Source organism: Eimeria necatrix, genomic scaffold (assembly GCF_000499385.1).
Source record: "Eimeria necatrix Houghton genomic scaffold, Enh_scaff274, whole genome shotgun sequence".
In the NCBI taxonomy this organism is placed as follows: domain Eukaryota; phylum Apicomplexa; class Conoidasida; order Eucoccidiorida; family Eimeriidae; genus Eimeria; species Eimeria necatrix.
This window is the reverse complement of record NW_013653301.1, coordinates 25,001-36,535: the sequence shown is the minus strand read 5'-3', so window position 1 is coordinate 36,535 and position 11,535 is coordinate 25,001. Positions and strand designations below refer to the sequence as shown.

General features: G+C 54.7%; 4 protein-coding genes across 4 annotated transcripts in view; 2 read left to right on the top strand and 2 right to left on the bottom strand.

Annotated features, from left to right (window-relative positions):
* Positions 1–2,348: 2,348 nt before the first annotated feature.
* Positions 2,349–2,837, top strand: ENH_00037440 (hypothetical protein; the record flags this gene model as incomplete). Its single annotated transcript, XM_013580533.1, has 2 exons — positions 2,349–2,366; positions 2,568–2,837. 2 exons carry the CDS (start codon positions 2,349–2,351, stop codon positions 2,835–2,837), a joined length of 288 nt encoding a protein of 95 aa, XP_013435987.1.
* A 394-nt stretch (positions 2,838–3,231) lies between these two features.
* Positions 3,232–4,032, bottom strand: ENH_00037430 (hypothetical protein, conserved; the record flags this gene model as incomplete). The annotated part of the gene is made up of 2 exons (XM_013580532.1): positions 3,232–3,564; positions 3,793–4,032. 2 exons carry the CDS (start codon positions 4,030–4,032, stop codon positions 3,232–3,234), a joined length of 573 nt encoding a protein of 190 aa, XP_013435986.1.
* Positions 4,033–4,887: 855 nt separating this feature from the next.
* ENH_00037420 (SMC protein, putative) lies at positions 4,888–10,275 on the bottom strand (the record flags this gene model as incomplete). The annotated part of the gene is made up of 5 exons (XM_013580531.1): positions 4,888–5,225; positions 5,518–5,755; positions 6,324–6,491; positions 8,230–8,495; positions 8,634–10,275. 5 exons carry the CDS (start codon positions 10,273–10,275, stop codon positions 4,888–4,890), a joined length of 2,652 nt encoding a protein of 883 aa, XP_013435985.1.
* Positions 10,276–10,324: 49 nt separating this feature from the next.
* The window catches only part of ENH_00037410 (hypothetical protein), a gene marked incomplete at both ends in the record, with an annotated part of 2,947 nt that continues 1,736 nt past the window's right edge, over positions 10,325–11,535 (top strand). Inside the window, 2 exons of the mRNA XM_013580530.1 lie at positions 10,325–10,712; positions 10,866–11,535. The exon at positions 10,866–11,535 is cut by the window's right edge and continues 156 nt beyond it. Of these exons, the coding sequence (XP_013435984.1) occupies positions 10,325–10,712; positions 10,866–11,535 (1,058 nt within the window). The remainder of the gene's footprint in view (positions 10,713–10,865) is intronic.

Here is an 11,535-nt window from a genome sequence, read left to right as displayed (position 1 = left end):
CCGTGGGGTGTACGTACACCCCACGGGAGCAGCAAAGCCGAATTTTCTTTCAAAAGGCCAAAAAAGCGAATAAATAAATCAAATTTCCGCATTTTACAAAACAAATCACTTTTCAACAATTGCAAATGGCTTTGTTGCATGCAGACGCAAACATTTCATCAAAAGTTGCGAATTTGCATGCATTAATGCATGCACTTCTTTTATTTCTTTAAATGAAATGATACATAAGTGCATGCGCCAATGCATGCAGATCTAAATAAATTTGAATAAATTTAAATGCACATATAAGTACAAGTATATACAAATGCATTTATAAATATAAACAAATTAAATTTTTTTTAATTTTTAACCTACATATATATATATATATTTTAGATGTAAATATTTTATAAACAACCATGTTTTTCTTCATTTATATTTCTATATTTATTTACGCATAAATAGTCTATTTAAATATCTATCCCCTTAAAATATGTTAATTTACAAAATGGGTACTATGAAGATGTATATATATTAACGCAAATATGTATATTTGCTGCTGCTGCAGCAGCACAACTAGCAGCAGCAGCAGCAGCAGCGGAGCCAGAAGCTTCAGCAGCACCATTATGAGCCGAAACAGCAGCAGTGCAACAGCAACAGCAGCAACTGCAGCAGCAGCAGCGCCGCCGCAGCAGTAGCAGCAGCAACTGCAGCAGCAGCAGCAACAGCGCCGCCGCAGCAGTAGCAGCAGCAACTGCAGCAGCAGCAGCAGCAGCAGCAGCAGCACCTTGACAATAAGGCCTAGAGGTCCCTTGACTTGGCTTTTGAATTTGTGGGTCTTCAGCAGCTGCAGGCCTCTGGAGACAGTCCCTACATCGTAGCCCAGCTCAAGGCGGGTGAGGTCCTGCAGCAGCTGCTGCTGCTGCTGCTGCTCCTGCTGCTGCTGCTGCTGCTGCTCCTGCCGCTGCAGCCGCTGCAGCAGCAGCAAACGGTCCCCTGCTTCCTGCAGCGCCCCGCGGGTGCTGCGCAGCTGCCGCGAAGTGCTGCTCAGCTGCTGCCGCAGTTCAGCCAGCTTCCGGTTTTGCTGCTGCAGCTGCTGCTCCGTCTCCTCAGGCCCCACGGGAGGCGGCAGCGCCTGCAGCAGCAGCAGCAGCAGCAGCAGCAGCAGCAGCAGCAGCAAGAGACGGCATGCGCAGCAGCGACCAACGTACTCTCCAGCTCTTGACAGATCTGCGGATAATTAGCTACAGACAGCTGCGGTTCTCTACAGCTAGCTGCGGCTAGCTGCAGCTAGCTATATAATAGCAGCAGCTAGCTGCAGCTAGCTGTAGAGTAGCAGCAACTAGCTGCTGCTAGACGTGGCTAGCTGCAGCTAGCTGCAGCTAGCTGCAGCTAGCTGCTGCATCGCTCTTGTGTTTCTCCTGCTGCTATTATTCAGGGTCTCGGATAAGGGCTGTTACCGAAGCCGACGGTTCTCCCTTCTGGTGCTGCTGCTGCTGCTGCTGCTGCTGCTGCTGCTGCTGCTGCTGCCTATTGTTGAGCAGCTGCTGCAGCGTCTCCTCGAGCATTAGCTGCTGCGCCTTAGGGTCCAGGGCCTTTTCCCTTTGCAGCAGCAGCCGCCGCCGCAGCGCATGCAGCTGCTGCGGGTAAGCATCTAGCTCTGCTGCTGCTTCGTCTAGCCCTTGCTGCTGCTGAACAGCAGCAGCAGCAGCAGCAGCAGCAGCAGCAGCAGCAGGAGCTTTATCAGCAGGCGTTTAGCAGCAGAAGCAGCAGCGTCAGACGCAACAGCAGCAGAGATAAAAGCAGCAGCAGCGTTGGCGTCAACAGTAGGGGAAGCAGCAGCAGCAGCAGCAGCAGCAGCAGCAGGAACAGCAGCAGCAGCAGCTTGTCTTACGGAGTGGAACTTCTCGATCAGCTGCTGCACTTCCTGTTTGTGTTTTGCTGCGTCTTGCAGCTGCTGCTTAAGTGCTTCCTCTCTTTGCTGCAGCTCCTGTCTCTTTCTTTCAAGTTTCTCTTTTGCTGCTTGCTGCTGCTGCTGCAGCGGCTCAACTGCAGCACGAGCAGCAGTTAGCTCGCCCTTGGCTGTCTTGTAGCGCCCGTAGGCTTCTTCAGCCAGCAGCTGCAGCAGCAGCAACAACAGCAGCAGCAGCAGGAAGCAGCAGTTGTTCCAGAATGCAGCAGCAGCAGCAGCAACAAGAGCAGCAACAGCTGCGGGTTGGTGAGAACAAACAGCAAAAAAGGTCCTTTTTTGCCCAGCAGCAGTTTGGGCCTGCTTCTAGCAGCAGCAGCAGCAGCAGCAGCAGCAGAAGCAGCAGCAGCAGCAGCAGCAGCAAAAGCAGCAGCAGCAGCAGCAGGGCCGTACGCGCAGAATGCGCCCCTCGCAAAGTGTGAGGCGTCGTTTGAGGTTGTAGTAATCAGTAACTTGCTGCTGCTGCTGCAGCAGCTGCCGTTGCTGCTGCTGCAGCACTGACCACTGGTCACGAACGGACTCCAGCGAGGAAAGCAGCTGCTGCAGCTGCTCCTGCTGCTGCTGCAGACTCGCCAGACACTGCGCATCCTTCTCGTTTATTGCCTAACACAAACAGCAGCAGCAGCAGCAGCAGCAGCAGCAGCATGAGCAGCAGCAGCAGCAGCAGGGAGGCAACCTCCAGTCCCTTTGCAGCGCCCAAAGCGACAGCAGCAGCAACCCAGAAGCAGCAGCAGCAGCAGCAGCAGCAGCAGCAGCAGCAGCTCCACCCCCAGCGCGCCCCCCGCAGCGCCACCGCAGCAGCAGCACCGCAGCAGCAGCAGCAGCAGCAGCAGCAGCAGCAGCAGCAGCAGACCTGGAGAGTGTTTGCAAGCAGCTCTTTGGGAGTTAAAGAACCAAATAAAGAAACAGTTTGCTGCTGCATAAAACAAAGATAATTATTTGCGCGCAGCAGCAGCAACTTCTGGTGTCTCTCCACCTCGCCCCACTTCGCCTCTTCTCCGTTCAACAAGTACCGACTCCGCAAACCCTTCGGGCCCTGCAAACCCTAAACCCTAAACCCTAAACCCTAAACCCTAAACCCTAAACCCTAAACCCTAAACCGTGGGGGGGCTGTGCGTGCAGCTGAATTGAGGCTCTTGCAGCTTGGCACATTTATTTTTTTTTTAATTTATTTTTATTTGATTTTTTTAAATTTCATTTTAATTTACCTTTTAAATTATAAATTTATTTATTTATTTATTTATTTATTTATTTATTTATTTATTTATTTATTTATTTATTTATTATTGTTTGAATTTCTTTACTTTTTCCAAGTCTCTTTGAATTGAAACAATTTCATTTTTTCCTTTTCCCTTCAGCCAGAGGCAAACGAAGGCCCGCTGGCCTCCATAAGTTAAGAACTGCAGCAGCAGCTGCTGCTGCTGCTGCTGCTGCTGCTGCTGCTGCTGCTGCTGCTGTGGCTGGCTCGCCGCCCTCGCCGTTGCTGCTGCCGCGCTGCTGCTGCTGCTGCTGCGGCTGCTGCTGCTGCTGCTGCTGCTGCGGGTGCTGCGGATGCCCAGCGCAAAGTGCATGGCTGATACAATGGTGCTTTTCCCGACGCCGTTACATGACGCAATCTGCACAAACCCTAAACCCTAAACCCTAAACCCTAAACCCTAAACCCTAAACCCTAAAACCTAGGGCTACTCCCTAAACCCTAAACCCTAGGGCTCCGCTAGGGCCAAGGGAGAAGGATGTGTAGCAGTGGCTGAGCAGTGCAGGGTCAAAGCCACCTACACCCCAAACCCAAAACCCTAACCCTAAACCCTAAACCCTAAACCCTAAACCCTAAACCCTTGGCGTACGAGGTTGGTGTAGGGGGAGAAGAAGATCTGCACAGACGACTTAAAAGCCATAAAGCCCTTCAACTGCATGCTAATTATTTGGCCCACTCCGAACTCGCTAATGGGTACAGGGCTTTTAAGGGGCCCCCCAGGGCCCTCAGGGGGGGCCCCCCGGGGGCCCCCAAGGGCCCTGGGGGGCCCTAGAAGGCACCCTTGGGGGCCCCCCGTGGGGCCCCCCGCAGCCCCTCCTCCTCCAGCCATAGAATGCAGGAATAAGCATGGGGGGCCCCCTTTAAGAAAGCTCTGGGGGCCCCCGGGGGCCCCTGGGGGCCCCCAGGGGCCCCTGGTGCGTTGGGTGGCTGTGGCAAGCTGAGGTGTATGTACACCCCAGCACCCCCGCTAACCGCAGGCCGCCTCGCAGGCAATTTTGTTCACAAAATGTTTTTAAATAAAACAAAAAGATAAATGAAAAAGAATAGTGAAACCCAAGAGCAGCAGGAGGCCAGGGGGGCCCCCTAGGGGCCCCCCTACACCCCCTGGGGCCCCCCGGGGGGGCCCCCAAGGGGCCTCGCAAACCCCTGTTGCTTCTTTTATTGCTCCTTTTTGTTCAATTATTCATTTTAGTTCAATTTTTTGAATTATAAATTATCAAAAAGACGAAATAATGAAGTTTGCAGCAGCAGAAACCACTGCAGCAAACAGCAGAGGTCCACTGGTCCGGTGGGGTTGTTGTGTTTATTCCTGTCTACGGTCTATCCTTCTCTTTGCCTCTTTTCTCCCAAGCATCAGCCTCCTACTTTCCACTTATTAAACCCTAAACCCTAAACCCTAAACCCTAAACTCTTCAACGCTCTGCAGGCCTCCGCTCGTTCCTACCATCCTGTGCGCCGGAGCGCCTTCAGTGCTGCTTCCAAACCCTAAACCCTAAACCCTAAACCCTAAACCCTAAACCCTTTTCACTCTGTTTACGTCTAAAATAACCCTTTCCCAGGTTCGTTCGGGCAGGTCCAACAACAAAGTACAACAAAGGATATTCTCCGTAGAGGTCGGGTTTAGGGTTAAGGCTAGGGTTTAGGCTAGGGTTTAGGGTTTAGGGTTTAGGCTAGGGTTTAGGGTTTAGGGGACGAATTTCAGCGACCTCAAAAGGGTTTCCGTCGACTGCTGAAAAGCATCTCTTCTCCCCTTCGCCTCCGCCAGCAAACAGCCCCAAGATGGCTGAGGCATTAATCGCAGTTTCGTTTCCTTGGGGGCCCCCACAGGCAGCCACGCCTCTCGGGGGCTTTCGGGGGGCCCCCCGGGGCCCCCGGGGCCCCCGGGGCCCCCGGGGCCCCCGGGGCCCCCCGGGGCCCCAGGGCTCCCGAGGCCCCCGGGGCCCTCGGGGCCCCCGGGGCCCCCGGAGCCCTCGGGGCCCCCGGGAGTCTCGGGGCCCCCTGGACCCTTGGGGCCCCCTGGGCCTGCATGCGCATGCATGCGCATGCACAGGCGCGTTCTAGGGCTTGGGGCTGGAGGGTTTGGGGGCTTTCTGGGTGTGGGATATCCCAAGTAACTTATTAGGCCTAAACCCTAGACCCCAAACCCTAAACCCTAAACCCTAAACCCTAAATCCTAGACCCTGGACACTCAATGTCGCAGGGCAGCGCATGCAGCTAGCTTTGGCACAAAAGCCCTTGACCCTACGCAGTACCTGAGTGGCCCCCTAAACCCTAAACCCTAAACCCTAAACCCTAAACCCTAAACCCTCCTTACCTCCATCTTCTCCTTTCTTCCACGAGTCTTGCTTGCCCCTCCCATGCCTCAAGTACTCTCCAGTGGGTTTGTCCCGGGGCCTCCGGGGGCCCCTGCCCCCGCTGGGGCCCCCGGGGGCCCCCCGGGAGGCCCCTCGGGAGGCCCCCAGGGGGGCCCCCAGGGGGCCCCCCACAGGGGTATTGGAGCCCGAGCGGAAACTTAAGGCATTTGCTGCTGGGAAACTTCCTTGGGCGGAGTCCTAATGACAAAAAGAACAGAACAATTAAAACTAAATTTAACTTAATATTTTTATTTGTTTAAATAAAAAAATTAAATTAAGTTTGGATTTAATTGTTGTATTTAAGTGCACAAATAAATAAAAACATATAATTGGATTTGGATTTAAATAGGTATTTAAGGGTATATATTTGTTTTCTAGTTTTCATTTGATTTACTTAAGTGGACTTATTTATACTTTTAATGCAAAATGCTTGCATGCATTATTGCATGCAAATGCAAAAACATAAAAGATATTTAGACACAAAGAGGAAAACAAAAGGAGAAAATAAAAAGAAGAAAACAAAAAAGAATAAACGGAAAGGAAACAACAAAAAAGAAGCATTAAAAAGAAGACAACAAAGAGGGGGAAGTACAAAGAAGACAATAAACAGGAAAAAATTAAAAAGAAAACAAAAAAGAAATAACAGAAAAAAGACAATAAAAAGGAAACAAAACAAAAAGCAATAAAAAGGAAATGGCGCAAAAAAGACAAAAGAATGCGCAGCTCTGTGGGGCGCTGGGGTGTACGTACACCGCAGCCAGCTCACCTGCTGCTGCTGCAGCAACGGGGGCCCCTCCAAGGGGGGCCCCCCAGCTTCGATTTGGGCCCATTCTTCTCTCCGCAGCAAAATGGTTTCTTCAATGGAGCCCCGCTGCACAAATATCTCCACGTGAACTGGACGCAGGGCCCCCATCCGGTGCGCCCTCGCCACCACCTGCAGCAGCAGCAGCAGCAGCAGCAGCAGCAGCAGCAGCAGCAGCAGCAGCAGCGGCAGCAGCAGCAGCGAAAGCAGGCTCAAAGACCCATGGCGGCACCGGCAGCAGCTGCTGCTTTAAGAGACGAACAAACGCGTGACCGGCACTCGCGCTCGCTGCGCCCAGGCGACAGACAAGCAGCAGCAGCAGCAGCAGCAGCACCAGCACAGCAGCAGCAGCAGCAGCAGCAGCCAGCAGCCAGCAGCAGCAGCAGCAGCAGCACTTAGGGGCGGACGACTCAAGGCTATACATCTGCAGCAGCAGCGCCACCAGCAGCAGCAGCCGCCGTGCAAGCAGCGAGCGGAAACCGGGTAGTTCGCAGCATCAGCAGCAGCACCCTCAGCAGCAGCAGCAGCAGCAGCAGCAGCAGCAGCAGCAGCAGCTCGCCTGCTGCTGCAGATTGGGGTCTGTGGGGGGATCGAGGACCAACACGTGGGAGGCGCAGCTCAAGTCCAGCCCGTGGGCCCCCACAGAAAGCGACAGCAGCAAAACTTGAGTTTCATCTCCTTCCACGAAGCTGCGCAGCGCAGCAACCGCCAGCTTCCGTTCCGTCTGCAGCAGCAGCAGCAGCAGCAGCAGCAGCAGCAGCAGCAGCAGCAGCGGCAGGGAAAATTCGAGATTGCAATCTGAAATAGATGTAAATCGACAACTATATGCTAATGTGTATGTATATATATTTAATGCATATGCATAAGTAACTAGGAATGTGTAAGAACATGTTCATGTGCTTGTGCATGCAATGCATGCGACTCAGGAAATATTTATTGTATGTATGCATGCAAAAAATATATATATATATATATATATATATATATATATATATATATATATATATATATACACATATATATATTAAAGTAAACAAACATAAATATAAATAAATATGATAAGAAAAGACCCATTGCAAACATTTAATAGCCCATTAGCCCAACAGCACCACTTGGCCCAGTCAGCTGCATGCAGCCCGCAGCATGCATTAAAAGACATTCAAATAAACGAAAATAGATATAAATAAACAAAAATAAACAAAAATAAACAAAAATAAACAAAAATAAACAAAAATGTGAATAAATAAAGCTCATTTTGATAGAATATCGGAAGAATAAAAAATATGCAATTTTCTGCATGCAGCAAAAACACAAAAACACAAATGCGCATGCGTGCGGTGTACAGACACTGCTCAAAAACACCGGACCACCCATCGCATGCATGCAAACAAATGCACTCGCATGCATTTGCATTTGCATGCATTTGCATGCATTTGCATGCATTTGCATGCATCGCATGCATTTGCATGCATTAGCGTGCACTAGCATGCATTAGCATGCATTAGCATGCATTAGCATGCCTTCCAATGCATTTTCACGCATTTGCATGCATTTGCATGCATTTGCATGCATTTGCATGCATTTGCATGCATTTGCATGCATTTGCATGCGTTTGCATGCACATGCATGCACTCGCACGCATTTGCATGCATTTGCATGCATTTGCATGCATTTGCATGCGTTTGCATGCACATGCATGCACTTGCACGCATTTGCATGCATTTGCATGCATTAGCATGCATTTGCATGCGTTTGCATGCATTTGCATGCGTTTGCCTGCACTTGCATGCATTTGCATGCGTTTGCATGCATCTGCATGCATTTGCATGCGTTTGCATGCGTTTGCATGCACTTGGGCTGAATGGCCCACCCGTTCGGTGAAGTAGCCGCAGCGGACATTTTGTCTTTCTAAAAATTGTCCCAAGAGAAAAAGAGACTCCCAAAAGGAAGCAGCAACAATAACCTTTTCGCAGCGCCGCCTCCGGGGCCCCACACTGTTCTTCAGCGCCGGCCGCAGCCCCTGCTGCTGCTGCTGCTGCTGCTGCTGCTGCTGCTGGCTGGGGGCAGCCGCAGGGGCCTCGTCGGGCGCAGCAAAGCGGACGCGACGGCTCGGAGCAGCAGCAGCAGCAGCAGCTCCTGCCAAGACAGCAGCACACGCAGACAGCCCCAAAACGCATGCACAACTGCATGCATGCACGTGCATGCATGCACGTGCATGCATGCATGCATGCATGCAAGCATGCAAGCATGCACGCATGCATGCGTCCGCCTCACCTGGGGAGGCGGCCTCAGCTGTGGGCTGCGGGGGGGGCCTGGGATCGGGATCGGGATCGGGATCGGGATCGTGGAGCTGCTCCCAAGGAACATTATTTTGGCCGAAACGGCCGCTTTCTATTATTGCCAAAATGCGGCGAGCAACAGCAGCATATTTGCTGGAGCGGAGGAAGCTCTGGTCTTCCTGGTCCACCAGCAGCGAGGCCAGCTTGTCGCCTCTTGCTGCTGCTGCTGCTGCTGCTGCTGCTGCTGCTGCTGCTGCTGCGGGGGGCGGGGCTGCTGCGGAGCTGCCGGCAGCAAAGCCCCACGCCCCGGCGCCCGCTGCAGCGCGCGCTCCCGCTGCAGCAGCAGCAGCAGACACGCCGTACCTCCCAGCAGCAGCAGCAGCAGCAGCAGCAGCAGCAGACCCTTTGAAGTCGCAGCCCACAAATGTCTCCACATTGTCCACCTCAATTAAATCCATTGCTGTCTCCTCGTCCAGCATCCGCCGCTGCTGCTGCTGCTGCAGAGACCCCAGCCTGCTGCTGCTGCTGCTGCTGCTGCTGCGCAGGAAGAAAGTTGGGGCAACTCGCGCCTTGCCTGCGCTGCTGCTGCTGCTGCTGCTGCTGCTGCTGCTGTCAGCTGCCCAGGGGTAAATCGAGGAATTTGGAGTGGAGACACTTGGAGACAAATTTGTGCTGCTCCAGCTGTTTCTAAACGCAGCAAAAGAGGCTGCGGAAGACGGTGTTGCTGTTGTTGCTGCTGCTGCTGCTGCTGCTGCTGTTTTTGATCTTGCTTCTGCTGCTGCTGCTGCCCCTGAAGACGGCTGCGGCACTGCTGCACCATCTGGGGTGGCAGCAGCATCAGCCGAGGTGGGCTCTTCCTTGGCGCTTTTGAGCCCTCCTGCTGCTGCTGCTGCTGCTGCCGTTGCAGTTGCTGCTGCTGCTGCTGCTGTCGCTGTTGCTGCTATCGCTGCTGCTTCCGCTGCTGCTGCTTTGCTTTCTGCACCACCAGCCCCGCCTGGAGCTGCAGCAGCCTTTGCTGCTGCTGGTGCTTCCCCTGTCCGCGCCACTGCAGCAGCAGCATCCGCATCAGCAGCAGCAGCAGCAGCAGCAGCAGCAGCAGTTTGCTGCTGCGCACCCGGCCTCTGGGGCCTGGGGTGCCAGGCCTCCACCATTTTTTCTGCTTCCTGCAGCAGCTCCGGAGACACCCAAAGTGTGGGGCAGCAAGCAGCAGCACGAAAGGCTTCAGGTGTAAAGACAGAAGGAGTGAAGTTCGCGTGGCGGCTGCAGTTCGCCCGCGGTCGCCTCCACCCCAGCTGCTGCTGCTGCTGCTGCTGCTGCTGCTGCTGCTGCTGCTGGGGAGGCGACAGCAGCTGCGCGGCTGCTGCTGCTGCTGCAGGGTCGCGGGGCCGCAGCGGCAGCTGCGGGGGCACTGGCCAGACGCAGGGCGAGCGCAGCATCACCTGGTTGCTGCTGGCGGCAGCAGCTGCTGCTGCTGCTGCTGCGCGGAGCTGCTGCTGCGGCTGCTGCGGGGGCGCAGCAGCAGCAAACGACAGCTCCGTGCGGGCCAGCGCGCGCTGCTGCTGCAGCCGACCCTTAGCAGCAGAATAGGGCCAGTCAAAATGAGTTGTGTGTTCTACTGGGGGCTGCAGCCGGTCCATAAAGTCTCCATTTAAGGGGCACCAGGGCCAGCAGAGCGGGCAGCCCGTGATGGCCGGCCGGCAGCAAAACTGCAGCAGCAGCAGCAGCAGCAGCAGCAGCAGCAAGCGCGCATGCAAACGGGTACCAGCAGCAGCAGCAGCGGTGGGAGCGGCAGCAGCAGCAGCAGCGGGAGCTGTCGCACCCAAATGCGCGCAGCAGAGCCAAACACGGCAGCTGCTGCTGCTGCTGCAACAGTTGCAGCAGCAGCTGCACAGCTGCCGCCCGGGCACGCTCACCGCCACCAGCGGCACAGCAGCAGCAGCAGCAGCAGCAGCAGCAGCAGCAGCGCGACACCCAAAACAGCAGCAGCAGCAGCAGCAGCAGCACAACAGCCGCACTACCAGCACCAGCAGCACCGCAGCAGCAGCAGCAGCAGCAGCAGCAGCAGCAGCAGCAGGTTGGGGCTGACGGCGTCTGCGAGGAATCCGGGGAAGAGGCAAGAAGAACAAAGGAGGTGCAGCAAACGGCAAGGCACCAGCAGCGGGAATCGAACCCGCTGGCAGCACATGTCGCACAGCACTGTTTGCCGCTCCGCCTGGCTCACTCGCAGAAACACCTGCAGCCCACACCGCAGCAGCAGCAGCAGCAGCAGCAGCTTCTGCGCAGCAGCAGCAGCAGCAGCAGCAGCGGCAGCGGCAGCTGCTGCTGGTGCTAGTTGCCGGTAGCTGCAAGGCAGCAGCTGGCCAAAGGGCTCCTACGCCCGCTGTGGGGGAAATTAACTGGAAAAATGGAAGCATTTCCATTAATTGCAGCAGCAGCAGCAGCAGCAGCAGCGAAAGCAGCAGCAGTGACACTGCCCGCAGCAGCAGCATCAGCAGCACCAGCAGCAGCAGCAAAAGCCTCGAACCAGCAGCAGGAACAGCCCTCTCACCAGCACCAACAGCAGCCCTTGAACCAGCAGCACCCCAGCAGCAGCAGCCCTCACAGCAGCACCAGCAGCAGCCCTCGCAGCAGCACCATCATCAGCAGCAGCAGCAGCAGCCCTCGCAGCATCAGCAGCACCACCATCAGCAGGAGCCCCAGCAGCAGCAGCCCTCTCATCATCCTCATCATCCTCAGCAGCAGCAGCAGCAGCAGCCCCCTCATCATCCTCAGCAGCAGCAGCAGCAGCCCCCTCATCATCCTCAGCAGCAGCAGCAGCAGCCCCCTCATCACCCTCATCATCCTCAGCAGCAGCAGCAGCAGCAGCAGCAGCAGCAGCAGCCCCCTCATCATCCTCA